At 43.5% G+C, this 20,240-nt stretch overlaps 1 protein-coding gene across 20 annotated transcripts in view; it reads right to left on the bottom strand.

Moving 5' to 3' along the window:
• KALRN (kalirin RhoGEF kinase) overlaps positions 1 to 20,240 on the bottom strand; it is a 677,424-nt gene that overhangs the window by 610,520 nt on the left and 46,664 nt on the right. For 5 of the 20 annotated variants that reach the window (XM_043594362.1, XM_043594364.1, XM_043594366.1 and 2 more), the window contains exon 1: positions 1,426 to 1,698. The exons of the other annotated variants lie outside the window; for them this stretch is intronic. In XM_043594362.1, the coding sequence (XP_043450297.1) occupies positions 1,426 to 1,492 (67 nt within the window). In that variant the 5' untranslated portion in view covers positions 1,493 to 1,698. Of the gene's footprint in view, positions 1 to 1,425; positions 1,699 to 20,240 lie in introns of those variants that run through there. 20 annotated transcript variants of the gene reach the window in all.

Here is a 20,240-nt window from a genome sequence, read left to right as displayed (position 1 = left end):
GGTAAAGTATTTCACTTGTAGTTTCTCACTCAACCCTTACAGCAACCCTCTAGGTCAGTGCTATTATTACCATCATCACCCTGTTTATAAGGAAGGAAAGGAGGCACAGAGAGTTTAAGTAACTTGCCTGAGATCACACAGGTAAGGGGGATTCACACTTATGATCTTCTTCCCTGTCCCCCAGTCTATGACCTCCACCTGTAAGAAGTTCTGGCTCTCCTAACACTCTCATCTCCTCTCCAGTCTGGGCTCCCACTGGCCTGTTTCTCAGTGCCAGTGAGAGACTGCTTTTCACATGTGTCCTCCATCTTTGATTTCTCCCTGATAAGAGCCCTGGTTCACCTGCTCTGTGCAGCTTTCTGCTTCTGCCTTATAACTGACCTCCTGGCATACCTAAGAATGTTCCCAATGGAGATGAATACACCTTGGGTATACAGCAGGGCTTCCCCAGGACCATCTTTTCCATCAGGGGTTTGATCTCATTCTTGCCAAAACCTCTTAAAGGAGCCAAAGCTTTTAAAAATAGCACTCAATATTTTTAAAATTACTCAACCAAGTTAGTAGTGGCTTTCCCTTACAGCAGAGTATCTGAATTTGCATCACATTATCAAGAGATTTAAAACACATTAATATGTGAGGGTGAAATATATTAAGGTCAGATTAACCTGAGGAATAAAACTGACTTTCCCTTCTCGTTCCACTGACTGCAAATTCTGAACCGGCTCTATCTACAGATAATCCACAAAAGGAGCTGTCCTCAGCACAGGTGCTATATAGCTCCATGATGCTGAAAGGCACGTAAAGAGGAAATGAACACTTACAAAGTACCTATTGTGCACCAGACATTATGTTATGTGTTTTATAGGTATAAATTAAATAATAATTCCCCAACAACCCTAGCAAATAGGTCTTTACCAAGCCCATTTTACAGATGGGGAAACAAGCTGAGAAAAGTCACATGAATCAGCCTAAGGTCACAGAGCTGGTAAGTGGCAGAGCTGAGATCTGAGCCTACATCTGTTTGTTTCCAGCTTCTTGATGCAGGGACCATTCTCCTTGTTACATGGCTTCTCAAAGTGATCTATCAAAAGCCCTGCAACACTTGTCTTTGACTATAGTATGGAGCTTGATTAAAAAAAAAAAAAAAAAAAAGCAAGAAATGAGATGCTGATATACAGATGCTCCCCAAATGGCACTGTGATCCCAATTCCCAGCTGGGTCACAAATGTCCCAAGAAAAACAGCCTGTCTTTACTTTCCATGGGTTGGCTACTCTCCTGTTTCATTCCCTGTTCTCTCTTTTTGCTCCCTGCTCCCCGCACTCTGTGTCTTTCCATGTGCATGTTTCTGCCTCTCTCTCTCTTTTGCGCACGCACACACACACACACACACACACACACACACACACACACACACTCAGGAATACCTCGATCCAGCAGCCGGAGCAGGCGGAGATACCAGAGATACCACTGGTCCCAGAAGCGGTCCGTCATCCCACCCTGAACTCATCCTTCACAGCCAGTCCCTCAGCAGAGCCTCATCCCACCACCTCCGACTCGAGGAGGCCGGAATTACTTGATGCTGGGCTCACACGCAGCCTGCTCTGAGCAAATGCCTGCCTGTGAAGACAGCCACCAGTCCTCCCACACAGAGGCTGACTGTGCCGGAGCCGTTTCACAGCAACAAAGGAACAAGTGCAGAACACCGCCGCCTTGTGCAGACCTAGTCTGCAGGGGCCCAAGAGGAGGTCAGAGATGTGGGGGGCGGGGCGGGGGGGAGGCAGGGAGAGCTGTCACAAAGAGGCGAGGTTAGAGGTGGTCTTGGGAATGAAAATCCACATTCTAGGTCATGTCTTAAATTTCATTCCAGAATACCTCAACATTCTGGCTTTCCCTGCCTCTCACGACAGAGGCCAGTGGCTCCCTTAATAGCACTGGGGTGGGAAGCCAGGAGCTCAGCCATCCAGGATTCCAAGGCCTGCCCAGAAGACCCAGAGTCTCACCGCCTCACTCCACAGGGACCAGAGACACTCCTGTCCAAGAATGCTAGACCCACATGAGCAGAAAAAGGCCACAGCCCCTTACTCCCTATGTCCATTTGTAGATCCTGTTATCATGGAGATAGCACAGGCTCTGGAGTCACACAGTCATGGGTTCAAATCCTGCTACCACTTAATAGTTGCCTGGCTTCAACCAAGTTTCTTCAACTCCCTTAGCCCCAGCTCCCTCCTTGTAAACTGGAGAGAAAAGCATCTACCCCACAGAAACATTGTGAGGTTCCCAGGAAAGGAAGAATGTGCCATTTCTGGTATAGCACTCAATGGAGAGCAGTGCTCAAGCATTCATCCTCCTGACCTCTCAACCCCTCTCCTTCGCACCCACATGTCCATACATTCCACGGTTTCCTACCTCCCTGCCTTTGCTCCTGCTCTTCCTGCCAACAGCATGGCTTCCTCTGATTTTCCCAATGTCTAACTCAACTACCGCATACTGGGCAGCCATCTCTGGTCTTCCCCTTTATATTCCATTTCACGTTCTCCTTGTCTAGGACTCTGCTGCCTTACTTGATCATAAACTCCACGAACATAGGAACTGCTTCGTAATCATCGTTGTGTCCCCCAATGTACTTCACATAGTGCCTTGAACTTTACAAGTGCTCGAGTATTTACTTACTGAATAAATGAACAGGCAAGTGAGTCTGGGAATCCCACACAATTTCATTCTCATGGCAAGGAGAGGAATGCACTATGGCACCTCAGTTCATGGGCACTGCCTAAAGCCCGTAGGAAGAGATGGGGCTCCCCATGCCTGCCCTGCTGGGAGCCCATTTTATAGTGGACTGGCCACCCATGCAGTGAGGCTGCACCCCTAGTGACTGGGAGTCCTGTTCACAGAAGTGAAACCCAAGGGGACTCTAGCTTCTGGGACCACTCTGTCCTCTAAGCCTAAAAGGTACCTGGCAGCCCTGTGCACACCCATCACAGCTTTTGTGTCAGCTTCGGCCAAACCAGCAATGCCTTCTCACTGTCCTAACAGAAATGTTAGCTTCCCAGGCCTCCTGTTCTTCATTGGGCAGCTGGTGGGAGCAATCCTCCCTCAGTCCTCCCTTCCTGGGAGCTTTAGGCCCCTGAGCTGAGACAGGCCAAAGATCCTGACAGAACTCAGACTGAGGCGGAGGCTGGGGGAGGGTGGGGATAAGAGCTAGGAGGGAGACGAGAAAGTGAGCGCAGACACAACCTCCCCACCCCCTGGCCCCTGCACCAGCACCACCCTGCATCGTGGTTCCTTCTGAAAGGGCAGTAGTGGGACTGAGCAGACAGACTGCCTGGAAGCCACCTCTCTGGCTCCAATAGTATTATTTTGTTATTACCTTAAATGGACAAGACTCCAGCCTGTAGTTAACACAAGAATGCAAGCCCCTCCTCTCTCCAGACAGCAGTGCACTGACCCGGGAGGCTCCCCCTTCCTTCCCAAACAATAAAATCCATCATTCAGGTGTAGCCAGTACTTTTTTGGCTCACAAAGTACTTTCATATCCATCATCTACTTTGGGTCTCTGAACAGCCCCACAAGGTCTGTAGGACAGGGATCATTTTCCCCGGTCTACTGAAGAGAAAACCCACATTCCAAGAGGTTAAATAACTTGCTTAGAGTCAAATGCCTAGTAGGTAGCTGGGCTGAGAAAGAGATATGTACCATCTGCGTCCTCCCAAAGAGAGTTTCTGGGGCTCTGGAATGTTCCCCGAGGAACTGTGACATCTTTCCCAGAGCCATGGAAGCCCTCACAGTAGGGCAGGGACTGGGGAAACATGGCTACTTCCCAACAGGATGTCCCTCAGGGATACAGCTGACATACCATGGGCACAGGCTGAGGTAAGCAGGCCTCATTAATGGCCTTTCACCTTTCTCTTTAGCTCCTGGCTGTGGCTGCCAAGGGAGAGCGTCTCCTAAGAAGAATGCCAAAGGGGGCTTTCCAGAACACAACTTGGGAGAAATCCGAAATGGAGGGTGGGAGGTGGGAGAGGAGCACACATGGCTCTCCCACCATGCAGGAGACCTAGACAGAGATGGGCTGTGGCAAGACAGTTCCATTGACTGTGTGGAACGGTGTGAACAAGAGTACTCTATTCCATGTCCCACTTGGGCTAGAAGAAAGCAGCTGGCCCTGTTCCCCTCCCTCTAGTAATCAAGGGCAATTCCACACAGCCTCAAAAAAGAGAAAAGAATTAAAAAAGAGAAAGGGAATAAAGCCTCAAAAAGAGAAAAGGAATAAATCTGTTAAAGAACAATATGGGTGTAAACACCTCCCCACACAACTATGAACCTAGAAACATAAGCATCACCTGTTGGGTTAGGCCCAGGATGAACCCATTCAGCCAGGAATTTTACTAAAATCAGCTCTAACCTATCAAGCTGGGCTCCTTAGAGCTCGCTGGCCCACCACTGCTCATTCCTCCAACCCCCACAGAGCCTCATAAGCCTTAGTGTAAATGCAGCACCTCCAGAAGTTGAATAAAATGTTCCAAGAAACTCTGAGAGTTTCCATTTAGCTGCAGTGCAATTAGAAAGGACAGGGTATTGGCCAGGACGGAGCTTTATTAACTTTTGTTGCTGTTGTTTTGTCTTAAACAATGCTTCCTCAGTGGCTCCTTCTTTCCTCATGATCAAAACAAGCATGGCCATTCCCATTGGCATGGGCCCTCCAGCCCACCCACCTGGCTACAGGGACATATTCTCCAGGGACAAGTAGCATCTTCAGTCCAGCAAACAGCCTGTCCATTCCAGAGGACTGATGCCCATCTGGAGGATCACTGGTTACTCAATGTCACATCATAGATATGATGCCTTCTCTTCACTGATCCTTCTTCTTAACTTGGCACTGTTCTTTCTCCCTCTCTCCACCCGCCCCAACATGAAAACACTGTGTTCCCGATCAGATGAAGCCAGCACAGTGTATGGAGCAGAAGGCAAACAGCACAGAGGGAGGAGAGAACCAATCATGTCCCAAATCTTTCCCACTCATCTCCTGGGACAATGACCACCAATCCCACAGCAGCACTGGCCAGCTCCTTGGACACACGGGGCTTTCAGACAAGTGGAGGCCACACAAGAGGTCATATGGTAGCATACCAGAGTGGAGACAATCCGTCGACATGCTGTTCTTCCCCCCACCATGCCCCAGGAAGTGAGCTCCATCAGGCTGCCATTTTGCCCTGCAAGCTGTGCTTCAGTTGCAACATGAATCAAACACTCCAGCAGACACCATCCCCAGCCACCTCCCACACCACTTCTGTCCCCTTGGCGATTAGCACCCAAGTGTTGAAGTGAGCCTGTGGCAGCACATTCTCAGCAACACCATCTATGGGATGGGAAGGACCCCCGCCGCCACCCCAGTCTCTCCTGTGAGAGCCTGGTGTCCCCAGGTGAACAGGCTCCTTAGGTCCACACCTGAAGACAGCACCTATGACAAGTATCACCTATCACACTGAAATTCAAGTCCACCTCTCCCAAGAGGCCTTTTCTAGCTAACCCCATTCATTCTCTACCTCAGAGGTTCTCAAAGTTTAATGGGCAGCAGAATCACCTTAGAGGGTTTGTTATCCATGCAGATAACTAGGCCTCACTCCCAGAGGCCTGCATATTTAACAAGCTCCCCAGATGATTCTGTCCCCAGCTCTCCTCTCTTACAGAAGGCACTGACTTCATTTAACTCTTCTGGTTGAATTCTAGAGTGTACCCACCTCCCCATATACCGTAAGAGTCCAGTAGGCAGGGAGTTTCTGAGTCTCAAAGCAGACTAGAGTGTCCTGGGTGGTAAAGGGATGTCCTACCTCCCAAGGTCCATTAGAGGGACCCAAACGGAGGTGTTGAGACACTGCTAGCCAGAAGGCTGGGAAATCATCAGTCTCATCTCTCTCCGCAGGCTCCAGAAAGCATTCGTTTTGCCTTGGCTCCACCGCACATCTGTACAATAACTTTAAATGTCACCTCAAATATCAGGCCAGGCAGCAGGAGGGAAAAGCAGAAGCTAATTAGCCTGCTTGCCCTGGCTTTTGTGTCGCTTTCATCCTTGCTCACCTCCAACCTCTGCTGAGATCTTTAAGTATCCGTTGGCTGGGGAGCCCCCAGCTCATGAAGACTGCACACAACATTTCACCACACGAGGTTCTAAACCAAACTGTTTAATGGAGGAACTCCCTTACCTTGCTCTGAGTATTTATACTTCCCCTACCCCCACCAGTCAACAGAACCCCATGTTGCCCTGAATATCCAACCACAGCACACCATCCCCAAACCCCTCCCCCCCCATGCCCCAAGAGCCAGACTCATCCCATCTTTCTCTACCTCTTCAAAGCTTTCCCATCCTGGGTATGTGAAGAGTATCGTGATAATCTCATCCCCTGTAAGGTCTTTATGATGAGATCTTTACATTTAGGCCCTTGGGAAGTATTTACATTTTGGCAAAAGATATTGCTTCAAAGGAAGGGGTGGGGGGGGATGCAAGCTCATAGATACAGAGAACAGACTGGTGTTTGTCAGAAAGTAGGGGAGAGGGCAAATGGGTGAAGGCGGTCAAAAGGTACAAATTTCTAGTAATAAAATAAATAAGTCACAGGGATGTAATGTACAGCACAGTGACTATAGTTAATAATACTGTATTGCATGTTATGAAAGTTGTTGAATGGATCTTAAAAGTTCTCATCACAAGAAAAAAAATGTAACTATATATGGTGAATGATGTTAACTAGATTTATCATGGTGATCATTTTGCAATATATACAAATATTGAATCCCTATGTTTTATACCTAAAACTAATATAATGTTATATGCCAATCATATCTTAATTTTTAAAAAGGAAATGGAAAAAAATAACATGGTGTATTTCTACCATCATGGGAGATGCTAAATTAACATTTTATTTTGGGGATTTTTGTATATGTACATGTTCTGATGACAAAGAGCTTAATTTGTACCAATTATGATCTGGAATGACAAGTAAATTTATTCCATTGTTAAAGTTTTTTTAATGTTTATTTATTTGAAAGAGAGAAAGTGGGGGAGGGGCAGGGAGAGAGGAAGACAGAGAATCTGAAGTGGGCTCTGTACTGACAGCAGAGAGCCCAATGCAGGGCTCAAACTCACGAACCATGAGATCATGTCCTGAGCTGAAGACAGCCTCTCAACTGACTGAGCCACCCAGGTGCCCCAAATTTATTCCATTGTTAAAGAAAAAACAAGGAAGGGCATGGAAGTCCAGGCCTTAGATAAGCAGAGGTGGGGATGCACACTGGAGGCAAGGAGGAGGATCCAAGACTATCTTCCCTAAGTCTCATAGATATTAGCCTGTTAGGCCATCTTGATGAAGACAACTCACAGGAGCTGGTGCCTCCACTGTTCTCCTTAACTCACTCCCATGACCTCCCATTTCCTACTCAGAACATGACTACCTGGTAGGTTGCCTTCTCTACAGCACCTACATTATAAAGTAGTTTTCCTTGAAGACAAAAAAGAAAAGCTAATCAATAGTTGGAGAGAACACCTCAGAACCCAACCCAAGAGGCCTAGGTAATCAATCCAGAGGGTTCTTTATTATCTCCTGTTTCCCACAGCCAATATGGTGGTGCCTCCATCTTACCTCCACTAATAACAGTTTCTTCACCCATCAAGAGAGGTGGTATGACTCAAAAAACTAAAGGCCACCTCAAGCTTGGGGTCCATTCCACCCTGGTGAGGTTTTTCTTAACCATTTCTCTCATCTCTTAATTCTCACAGTTCATCAACACAGAATCAGGAAAACCTAAGTTGTCAGTCACCACAGCAGAAACCTCACACCTCACCCAGCCCACAGGGAGCCCCACTGAGGAGAATTCTCTCCCTTCTCTCTCCTGTTTTCATCCCATGCCTTCACCATCTCCTACACGAATTTTTCGAAATAGTCCCCCTCCCCTCAACCCCCCAATAAAATCAGGCTAAATAGGCACCAGGCTATAATGACTGGGGTTGATAATAATGAATGTGAAGTTAAACAGGATCAAAAAGAGCCCATTGTCCCATTAAGGAAATATTAAATTTTGGTTAGCATGTATCTAGAACTAAACATTTTTTTCTATTTTCTAATGGGTTTTTTTCTGTGAGTGTTTCATAGGGTAATCCACTATCACATCAGAATATTTGACTCACATGAATACCCTTACCCCTCCCCCCCACACACACACCCCAAGGATGGATAACCATAGGAGCTACACACTTCCTTGGCTTTTATTTTCAAAAAGAAAAGAATCAGTTGCCATCATCACTTTACTTTTTAGCAAATGAATTCTGCTTATGGTTCTCAAAAATAACTAATTCCTGTAAATCTATAAATAATCTCTTTCTAATCTGCTTATACTGCTAATTTGAAACCTTCTAGTGTTGGGAAAGGACCTGAGCTTTGCATTCAAATCCCAAATTTCAAATCCCTTTTTCTAGCTGAGTAATTTGAGACAAATCACTTCTGTATATCTATGTTTCTTCATCTTTTGGATGAAGATAAGGATGATGTTATAAAATTGGAATGACCTTCATGAGGAAAAAACAAAATAACATTCAAAATATGAAGCACTATACCTAATATATGGTAGGTGCTTACTAAAGTTAGTGCATTCTCTACAATAGAAAAAAACTCATATCCGTGTGTGAAATTCTCACTACATACAGCCTAAGTGGACAGATAAACCAGTAAAAAACAGTGTCAGTTTTGCCATTGAGGACAACTCTAAGCCAAATGTCCCTTATGAAGTCCTGAGTTAGGGAAAAGTCACAACACCAAATCCCCCAGCTTCTCTACCTGCCAGGCAGAGGCAGATTCCTAGAGCTTACTTGCCCAACTGCCCAATTCATCTGGCTTTTTCCCCCTGCTCTAAGACAGGTTAGAAAGTTCCAAGAAAGCAGCACCTGGGTGGCTCAGTCAGTTGGGTATCTGAGTTCCGCTTAGGTCATGATCTTGTGGTTCACGAGTTTGAGCCCCGCATTGGGCTCTGCACTGACAGCTCAGAGCCTGGAGCCTGCTTCAGATTCTATGTCTCCCTCTCTCTCTCCCCCTGCCCCCACCTCATGCTCTGTCTCTTTCTCTCTCAAAAATAAACATTTAAAAACAATTTTAAAAAAAGAAAGTTCCAAGAAAGATTCAATTATCAAAAATCCTTTGACTATGCCCACATGAATCGTGTGGGTGACCCTCAGCACTGAGGAGGTGAGAAACTTTATGGAGCTCCCTGCTGGAGTTTCCAGGTCCTTCAACCATGTGGCTTCCCTAAAAGCCCATCAGTCTGGTCTTATAGCATGTACACAGGAAAGCCTACTTAAAAATGCCCATGAAGAAGAACAAACTATACAACTTCAAGAAGAAAAGGTTTTAGGGTTACCTGAGTGGCTCAGTCGGTTGAGTGTCCGACTTTAGCCTGTGTCATGATCTCATAGTTTATGAGTTTGAGCCTCTTATCGGGCTCAGTGCCGTCAGCGTGGAGCCAACTTCGGATACTCTGTCCCCCTCTCTCCCTGTCTCCCCATACTCGCAAGCTCTCTCTCAAAAATAAATAAACCTTTAAAAAAGAAGAAGAAAAGTTTTTATAGCCTTAGGGTGGGAAGGTTTTCCTAAGCAAGACACAAAACTCAATATGTTGGCTTATATAGGCATTTTTTTAAATCTCTGTATGTGTATACAAATCAATTAAGAAAAATAAGGGCTGGAAAATACCAGTGAAAGGAATACTTTTCACTGTATATCTTTTCCCAACTTTTGAATTTTGACCTTTGGACTATATCACCTAACTTTTTAAAAGACCTCTTAAGATGATGGAGTCAAAAATAAATAAAACTGTTCTTGGAGTCCAGCTGCCACATGGTGAGAAGCACAAGCCACATGGAAAGGCCACATGAAAGAGAAGCAAAGACCTGGGACGAGAACTGCAGCTGGTCCCAGCCGAACCCACACCGACTGCCGCTGTGTGAGTGTGGCCAGCCGGGGAGCTTCCAGCCCTCCGAGCACCCAGGCAGACACTACGTAAAACAGAAGAACTGCATCATCAACCCTCATAATCATGAGAAACAACAAATTGTTGTCCTAAGCCACTAAGACTGGGGGTGGCCTGTCAGAGTGTAATAGATAAAATGAAAATGAAGTCATTGGTGAATGGAGAACAATTAAAGCCACAAGATTGGATGAAATCACCAAGGAAGCACTGAAATGGATTGTACCTTATTTCATCTACAAGACAAGAGTATGGCTAGTCTCAGGACTGTATCTTTTTTATCTACCTATCTACCTATCTTGGAATTAGAATCCTGAAGACAGGGTTGTCACAGAGGGTGTCTAATTAACATGCTTGCTTCCATTTTTAAAAAGAAGTCAGATTTCTTCACTCATATGAGGACTTAAAGAGACAAAACAGATGAACATAAGGGAAGGGAAGCAAAAATAATATAAAAACAGGGAGGGGGACAAAACATAATACACTCTTAAATATGGAGAACAGAGAGTTACTGGAGGGGTTGAGGGAGGGGGATGGGCTAAATGGGTAAGGGGCATTAAGAAATCTACTCCTGAAATCATTATTGTACTATATGCTAACTTGGATGTAAATTTTAAAAAACAAATTAGGGGCGCCTGGGTGGCGCAGTCGGTTAAGCGTCCGACTTCAGCCAGGTCACGATCTCGCTGTCCGTGAGTTCGAGCCCCGCGTCAGGCTCTGGGCTGACGGCTCGGAGCCTGGAGCCTGTTTCCGATTCTGTGTCTCCCTCTCTCTCTGCCCCTCCCCCGTTCGTGCTCTGTCTCTCTCTGTCCCAAAAATAAATAAACGTTGAAAAAAAAATTAAAAAAAAAAAAACAAATTAAATAAAATGGTGAAAAAAATAAAAATTAAAAATTTTTAAGTAAAAAAAATAAAATAAAATAAAAAGAAGTCAGATTTTCTCTGACAGGAAGTAAATATGTCTGATTTAGTTGCACGCTTTGACAAAAAGAGCTGCCTTTTCTAATCCTTAAATTTGCAGCTCCAAAAGTTTGAATAAAATATATTAAAAGCCCATTGAGGAGGGCACCTGTTGGGATGAGCACTGGGTGTTGTATGGAAGCCAATTTGACAATAAATTTCATATTAAATATATACATATGTATGTGTGTGTATATATATATATATATATATATATAAAGCCTATATACAATATGCTAGAAAATACATGATTTGCAACCATTTAAATGTATGGTTAAAAAATGTTTAATGTCATCTTAAATGTGTGTGGGGTGGTATATAGTTTTCAATATTCTTTTAGGCAGGCAGAAGCAAAAAAATCTTAAAAGCTCAATGAACTATGTGTGGTATACCCACACAATGGAATACTACACAGCCATTGGTAAACAATGACAAGGCTTTCTGTAAATTGATATGAAAAGATCTTCCAGAAGTATTTTTTAGGTTCAAAATGCAAAGCATAGAACAATATAGTTAGTATTTCCTTGCTTTTGATTTTAAAAAAGGGGGTAAAATAAGTATGGATTCCGATTTGCTTATATTTACCAAAAGAAACACTGGGAAGTTTAGCAAGAAACTAACACTGACAGTTACCTATGGGGGGAGGGGACTGGGTAGACAAGCATACGATCATATAAAGACCTTTTTATATTGTATTAATTTTTGAACAATGTGAATTGTGAGGGTTTTTTTAAGTCTTCACAGGAAAAAAAAGGAATAGATAAAATTGCAAAAACATGGATAATGTTAACAGATAATCTAGGAGACAAATATCCACTACATTGCAACAATACATCACACAAAGGATTAGAATCTCTTAACGCACAAAGAGCTCAAAAAACTTAAGAAAAAGTTAAGCAACTCAGTATAAAAATGGGTCAAGAATACGAACAGGCAATTCACAGAGAAGGAAAAACAAATGACTGCTAAAAAGCAAACAAAAGGTGCTAATGTTATTAATGATCAGAGAAATGCAAATTAAAGCAATAACATCATGCCACATTTGATCTATCACACCGGATGGAAATATGTATATATAAATATAAAATCTGGTAAGAGAACAAATTGATATAATGTTTCAGAACTCAGTATGACAGTACCTATCAACACTTCTAAAGTGGATAGCCTCCAAGCCAGCAATCCTATTTCTAAGACTCTCACCTACTGCACTTAGACACACAATGCAGTGTGTTCTGTAACAGCCAAAAACAGGAGGTAATCCCAATGCCCAACAATAAGGGACCAGTTAAAATAAATTACAATACAGTTACAATACAATATTTTATACTTTGAAACCATTAAAAAGGACAAGCATGAATTTCATTTGTAGTGACATGAAAGAATGCCCATAATACATCGTTGGGTAGGAGAACACAATTTGCAAAATCATTTGAAATAATTCTTATTATCCTATTCTTGTGTGAACATAGATATGGGTATATAAATACACATACACAGCAGGAAAATGGATTTCAACACACAGAGTTCTGGTAGGATATAACCAAATCATTAACAGTGGCTATCCCTGGAGAATGGGGAAGGATGGCTAGAGAATTGTATTTTATAAAATTTTATGTTGTTATAATTTTTTGCCACAGCATTCTTACCTTTGGTAATTTTCAAGGCATTCAATTAATCAGGCTGACTAAAAGAGCAGCTCAGGCCTTTTCTGGAAAATGAGTGCTCCTCAGGACCAGGACTGCCAGTTCCTTCTTCACTCCCCACTCACAGGATCTGGAATGTGAGTCTCCAGAGAACCCACTGCTCATAACGACCAGCTCCCTGGACTTAACGTACCTGTCCACCGGCTGGCAGATGCTGTTCGTCCCCCATTTGCTCCATACCCCAGCTTACCACAAGTCTGGATGGTGGCTCCATGAACTTCCCCAGCATTCAGTAAAACCCCAACTCTTATCAGCCCATTCACTTAGTGGCCACTTAGAGAGCTTGTGGGATTTTGGTCAGAGATGGCAACTATGTTTCGTGCCAAGTCCCAGTTCTAACCAAGGGGCAATGATTGTCCAGAGCTTCTGTGTTAAATAAAATCACTATCTTTCCCTTTGCATTAACAAATATCTTCGAGACAAAGAAGAAAAGGAAATTTCTGAGGCCATACCCAGGACAGATGAGGAAAGAGTGGTGCCATCAATTAGTGACATCTGCCAGGACAAGGCAGGAAGAGCCGTAAGTATGCAAGCTATCCAGCCTGTCACCCTGCCCTTGTACTCTGACTCACAGTCTCTGACACTTGCAAATCTACTCTCTCTACATAGAATATTAGACTTCGGTTGTGGGGAGCTGATGGTGGTAGGAGGTGGCTGGGGGGGGGGGGGGACAGCTGAGTGTGACTGTGTCATTAAGTGCCATGTCTGTCAGAAGACAGGGTCAAGGTGTGGAGAGTCTGAGGAAGGGGAAGGAGCCCCCAACAACAGGTGGAGATGTGGCCCCAAACAGATGCAGCTGGAAGGCTCTGAACATCTGGGTACAATGCAGGCCTGAAGAAAGCCCTGAGTCTGGGTTCCATCTGTCAGGTCTTATTCAGAGTTCCTTATTCCGAGGACTCAGCAATTATGCCCACATAAGAACCGGCCTCTCACCATTTTGCAACATCCAAGTGCCCTATTAACTGGGAATTCACTCATCTTTCCTATCCCTGCAAGCAAAAATAGGAAGAGGAAAAAAAACTCAAACCAAAAAAATCTCAAAACTTCACATGTTGTAACTAAAAACACTCAATAAACAAAGCCAGTCTTTGGGCTCTCTTAGGGAGTAATTGTCTAAGAATGCTTCTTTCTTTCAGCTGCTGAGAGAGAAAGAGAGAGAAGGAGAGAGAGAGAGACGTGCTAAGACTGTGTGAAGCTCATCTTGAAAGCATTAATTTTTCCAAACACCAATGTGCATTTCGAGGGCTGTTCCTGTGCAAGTGGCAGCAGGCAGTGAGGGAGCTGCTGAGGACGCCTCTCCATGCAGGGTCTGCCTGTGGGGCTCCAGAGGAAGTGGTTGTGGTGAAGTCTTCGGGAAAGGATGCAAGTTTTAGAAGCAGGGGCCCAGGCAACATGACTTGCCTCCAGGAGGGGCTGCACGAGGCCCCATGGTGCTGACGACTTGGGGTGGATTACCCATCTCTACACTTGGAAGAAAAAAGCAGAGCCAATACCTCCACCCCTCTTCAGAACCATTCTCTAGAGGCTGAGCTGGCCATTAACCAAATATCCTTCTTCCTCACCCATCCCTCACAATCTAGAACTCTGACAATCACACACTGGCCTAGCCCCAGGACACAGGTCATCCACTTTCCAGGTAGAGGTCTTTAAACCACTCTGCCTTCTTCTCCCCATTTATAGATAAAAATGGAGAATGCAATTTGCTCATCCATGGTTAAACTGTTCTTTGTTGCCCACGTCTATCCTCTCCAGGTAGTTGAGGGCATTCTCCTCTGCAGTCTCTCTGCAGAGGACAAGACACAACAAAACCATCCACTGAGGCAAAGGAAAGTCTCATCATCTGCTGATGAAAGCAGATTCAACAATTAGGATTCCCCAGAAGCCCAGTCAACCTTAACTAGACATTCTCCAAGCAGATTACCACCCGGGACCTATGCACATGCAACAGCATTCCAGGATTCCCACCAGAACTCAATGCTGCCCACACACAGACTTCAATGCTTTATCACCACCAAGATATCATACGCCAATTCTGCCACTTACGAGTTGTATAAAATTGATTGAGTTACTTAACCTAAATGAGGATGAAAATAATAGCTTTTAAATAAGAAATGTAAAGGGCTTAGAAAAGTACCCGGCACACAACAAATATTATATATGTGTTTACGACTATGATTATGATTATGTGCCTGGCCTTCACTCTCCACGCTCTCTCTTCCCTTTGGAACGTTGCATAGATTCCTCCCATGCTTTGGGACATTGTTTCCCACTCTGTCTTCACCTGGCTTTCTGAACTAATTCTCCCAGTCTGTAGGAAGGCTTTCTTGATATGGGCTACGTGTCCTGCATATGCACCCATTATCTGTACACCCTCAGTATCATATTCTATTCCAATCGCCTATATGTACCTCCTCAGCGAGGTCCTGCATCCCTAGTGCCTGGCATAGAGAAGACGCTCAATAAATATGTGTTTGGTGAATGGATAAATGAATAAGACACAGGTGAAGAGCAGCTTTCATTCATTCAACAAGTATTTACTAAGTGCCTACTCTGTGCATTACCCTGGACTATGCTTGGAAATACAGAAGGACAGAACACCCAGGCTGCTCTCCAAAAACTCACAGTCTGAGAGGCAGTTTCTGCCTTCTAGCAATAATTCAATAAAAAAGATGGGGTGGGTGTAGCCCAGTCCAAGAAGGAAAGGATGGTTCTTGGAGGGAAACACAGGATGGCCTAGAATGGGTCTGTTTAACTTGAACCAAGCAACAAAAGCCTTGAACCTAAGATTCTGTTTATCATCCCTACATGTGAAGAATAAATGTGGCTTTGCATGACCTAAGAAAAACAAAAGGTAGACCCTTCTTTATAAAAATGCTTTATTTATCTGAGTATCAATCTAACTCTTTCAAGAGAAACACTGGTCAATCATCACATCCAAGCTGTCTGCGAACTATCCTCACTAGACTATAAACTCCTACAGACAGAGGTCTTAGTTTATTTTATTATCATGTATTTTTATAGCCCATCCCACTCCTCCTGTCTGCCATGGGCACCAAGGGCCTAGCATGGTGCCTTGCCCAGGGTAAAGGAATATTGCAGGATACAAACAGGGAAAAGTTTACTCATTCTGTATCATTTCTATCATTCTGCATTTCTCACTATGTTTTTTTTTATGTTTTGTTTATCAGCTTAAGGGAAAAGAAAAAAGAAACATCAGGAGTTAAAGGAATATTTTTTGTTCCTTCCACTTTTCTCTAGTGAAGCAGAACAAGAACCACCACCACCGCACCCACAAAATAAAGCCCGCTCTAGGATCAGAGCAAGAGATCTACTTGGCTATAACTTTTCCAGAAGCCTTTGATGGTTCAAGCCCACTAAAGCAAAAAAAAAAAAAAAAAAAAAAAAAAGGAAACAGAATTTCTACTTATAGTAAGAAAAAGCCTAGGCAACTTTTCCCTTTGAGATTACATCATAGATACTTGAGGTTATGTCTTCCATGCTGAGTGCCCTAAAAATGAGGCAACAAGAGATCTTTTCCTCAATGAAAAATCCAAAGCCACCTGCCTCCAGAAGGACAATGGTGTTCTCAATCCCCAGCCCTGGGAGCAGGAACTCCAGAGCACTGTCACCCAATGCAGCTGTAGCAGTGTGACTGGGCACCTATCCTGGAGGGTTTTTGGAGACTTAGGCTACCTCTGTCTTCTTTCATCCATGCCAGGACTCTGGTCCCACCACCACTACCATTTTGAGGGTTATCTGTGGCATGTCATATAATGAATTTCAAAGCCAGATGAAAGTGAATTGGAAATTGGTCTACCCCATCATTTCCATCCTTCTCATGGATAATGCAGAGTAAGCTAGTAAGGACTGTGACTCAGAGAATGACCTTTTACCATGAGCACTAGAGAGAGAAAACATGCACGGACGGCTGTGTATCAGTTGGTGCACATACATATGCACGTCAGCCTGTGGTGTGCCCATGTGAATACACCTCCATATACTGTGTCAGGGCAGACAAAGGAGCCTGAATAATATTGGGAATATAACCCTAGGCACTGACTTTGTCACCAAGGCACTTGTGTCTCTGCCACCAGATACAGTCTCCCTAAGAGACCAACTGGTTTGGAAACATGTAGGTAAGAAGGGCAATCTGGAGACCGATAGTTTATTTTGTCCCGATATCTTTGAGACTGAATGCACTCCTGCATGGAAGTACATAAAAACACTGCTCATTAAAGTGTTACTGAGACTTCTAAATGACACCTGCCTTGGAGCAATGAGTGCCATCCTTACTCTCCTCCATGACAAGTCCACTGGAATGAGGAGTCAGGAGAACATCACGCAGCGTCTGTCTGGATATCTGCTAACCCTTTGACAAATGTCCTCCACAATATCCTTGTAGATAAGATAATGAAAAATGAACAGGATAAGAGTATCATTGGTGGATTGCTGCAGATAAACTACAGGGCCCAAAGAGTGTTTATTAGGGGAATACAGTGAGCATTAGGTGGGATGCTGGTCTCTGGTGATGGCCACAAAGCTCTTCCTTTGACTGTCGTGTTTAACTTTGTATTTAAAAAAAACAGTTTTAATATTTATTTATTTTTGAGACAGTGAGAGACAGATCGTGAGCAGGGGAGGAGCAGAGAGAGAGAAAGAGAGAGAGAGAGAGAGAGAGAATATCTGACACAGGCTCCAAGCTCCAAGCCATCAGTGCAGAGCCAGACGTGGGGCTCAAACTCACAAACCATGAGATCGTGAACTGAGCTGAAGCTGGACACTTAACCAACTGAGCCACCGAGGCACCCCTGTGTTTAACTTTTTTAAAAAATTATTTCCCAAGATAACAAGATGAAAAATATGTTTATAGTATGGGCAGATGATACAAAACTGGTATAGTGGACTTAATACTTTAAGAGATGACCAAAATCAATATGTAAGTTTATCTCAGCAGATTTGAATACTAGGTCAAAATTAACAAGAGCACATTTTATATCTGAGAACATTTTAAAATAGAAAGGTACATATCCCTCACCTAGCAATTCCAGTTCTTTATATCTACCCTAGAGAAACGTGTGTGTGTGCATGCATGTTCAGTAACATTCACTGCTGCATTGTTGATAATGATAAAAAATAAACAAAAGTAAAAAACAGGAATAGAAGAATTGCTAAGACAACTACGGAATATCCACAATGAGAAATACTATGCAGAAGATGTTCAAGACATGTCACTGCATGAAGAAAAGTTGATGAAATAAAAGAAAAACAATGATATAAAAAGCATGATATGTTACCCACAGACATACAGACAGAAATTTTAAAATTTCTACGCATCTATCTAGATCGATAGATAGACATGTAAATGCATAGAAAGATCTAGAAGGGTCCCTAAAAACTGATACCAGGATCTACCTCTAGGGAACAATTAAGTTGTTACAGAGTCAAAAAGGGTACCTACAGCATCTGAAATTCAGAATGTATCATATGAAACTGTGTAATTTAGCTTTCTTTTTATTTTTTTAAAGTCTATTTATTTTGGGTGGCAGGCGGGGAGGGGGGGTAGAGAGAGAAGGAGAGAGAGAATCCCAAGCAGGCTCTGCGCTGTCAGCACAGAGCCTGATGTGAAGCTAGATTTCACTAATGGTGAGATCATGACCTGAGCCAAAATCAAGAGTTGTATGCTTAACCAACTGAGAGCCACCCGGGTGCCCCTAGCTTCCTTTCTAAAGTAAAGTCTTGCTTTTAGCTCTTAAAAAAAAGTACAAAAATATGGGAAAGGCCACAAATTCTTGGGTTTTCCTTACAACCTAATAGGGGTCAGCACTGTGGAAAGACTGCAAAAATCTATTTCATACTACACAGAGTGCATTCAAATCTTGGTGCCCAGACAGCCTGCAAGTACAGGGATCACTAAGCTGGTCATGTCTGCAGCACTGGGTTGGATCCAATCCTGACAACACAATTAGGCAGGGACACTGGCAAAGTCAAATGTGACCAGAAAAAAGAAATGCCTATGCAGAGTTTGAAAAAGCATGACTTAAGAATAATGACTGAAGAAATCACAACTGTTTAACCTCAAGATTATGGGGAGATAGACAGGTTCCTTCTAATATGTGGAGGATTATTACATAGATGACGCAGTAAACATTTATTTGGGTTTTTTTCAGAGGTAAATACTAGAACAAATAAATACAAGTTATTATTCCTATTAAAAATAAATTTGAAAAAGAAACATTCTAACTAATAAGAATGAATGACAATAGAATAGTCTGTCAGGCATGATCATGAGCTCCCTGTCATTAGAAGCATTCAAGTAAGAGATTCTATAGGGAGATATACTGGATTACATTAGAAGCAAAACTATATAAACTTTAACATCTCTAACAACTCCAATAGTCTGTGATTCCATATTTTGACTATAGAATCAATTTTCAATCAGTATGTACCCTCATCAACTCCAAATCCCACAGGTGGTGTACTTTGCCACCAGGTGGCAGTAGATGCCTTGGACTCTGGGTCCTACGTACTAGATGTGAAAAATTCAAGTTTGCAGTTTTCCAACACTTTTTAAATTAAACAAATAACAATAAAGGAACAGATGCAAGCACTAAGCCCATAAGCAGCCCTTTTCAAGGATACATGTAAGTATAATTCATAATTTGTCTGATGATTCCATCACAATGATTCTTAATCACTTGCTTTCCTCTTACGCATCTCTTTTGTACACGGTCTACAAAGAGACCCTTAACTTCTGTGGCCTCCTCTCTCTGGTGTCAAGTTTCCTGACTTGTACACAGTTCCAGATCCCTGTGTGTCCTCTTAATGCAAAAATTCCCTCTGCCTCCTCCACAGCTGCAGACCATGTCTGCTACTACAGTCTTTCTTCCCAGCCCAAGGAGAGGGACCAATGGGAGAATCAGAGAAACACCCCAGCCATTTCCTGCTTCTATCTTTTCTGCCCCTATATCCACACAGCTGAAGCCACAAAACAAGCAAGCAATAAACACAGAATAAGCCAAGTAGCTGAATCGCCACCCTGACAGCATGAAGGTATATGATTATCTTTTCTCAATTAGAAGAGAATAATCTCCCACCCAGCTCTTAGAGAAAAGAGAAACTCTCCTTCTGTAGCCACAGCTGTAGACTTGAGCGTTGTCTAAAATTTGAATACAATCAACAACCTTTGTCCTAGTCCCTAGCAACCCAGAACTCTGTTAACACTGCCTTGGTTACAGATCACTTTAGAAACCCTAGTTTTCAGGGAGTATTCTGGTAAGAGCTTGTGAATTAATGCAAATGATACAAGATTTTTTTTTAACTTAGATTTAAAGCAGGTTCATCACGATAAACCATATGCTTGAGTCAAGGTCCTACGCTTCTTTCAGGTCTCAGGTGAAATTCCTCTTCTTCCAGGAAGACTTCAGAAGCCTAAGACTACGTTGTTCCTCCTGATATGTGCCCTGCCCTGTCACAGCCCTGCACTTCCACTACAGTCCTGCACCTGCCCCACCATAGCCCTACACCTTCTCTACCACAGCCCTGTACCTTCCCTACCATAGCTTGTTATC

Source organism: Prionailurus bengalensis, chromosome C2, assembly GCF_016509475.1.
Source record: "Prionailurus bengalensis isolate Pbe53 chromosome C2, Fcat_Pben_1.1_paternal_pri, whole genome shotgun sequence".
In the NCBI taxonomy this organism is placed as follows: Eukaryota; Metazoa; Chordata; class Mammalia; order Carnivora; family Felidae; genus Prionailurus; species Prionailurus bengalensis.
The sequence above is the reverse complement of the archived record's forward strand: the minus strand, read 5'-3'. Positions and strand labels throughout refer to the sequence as shown.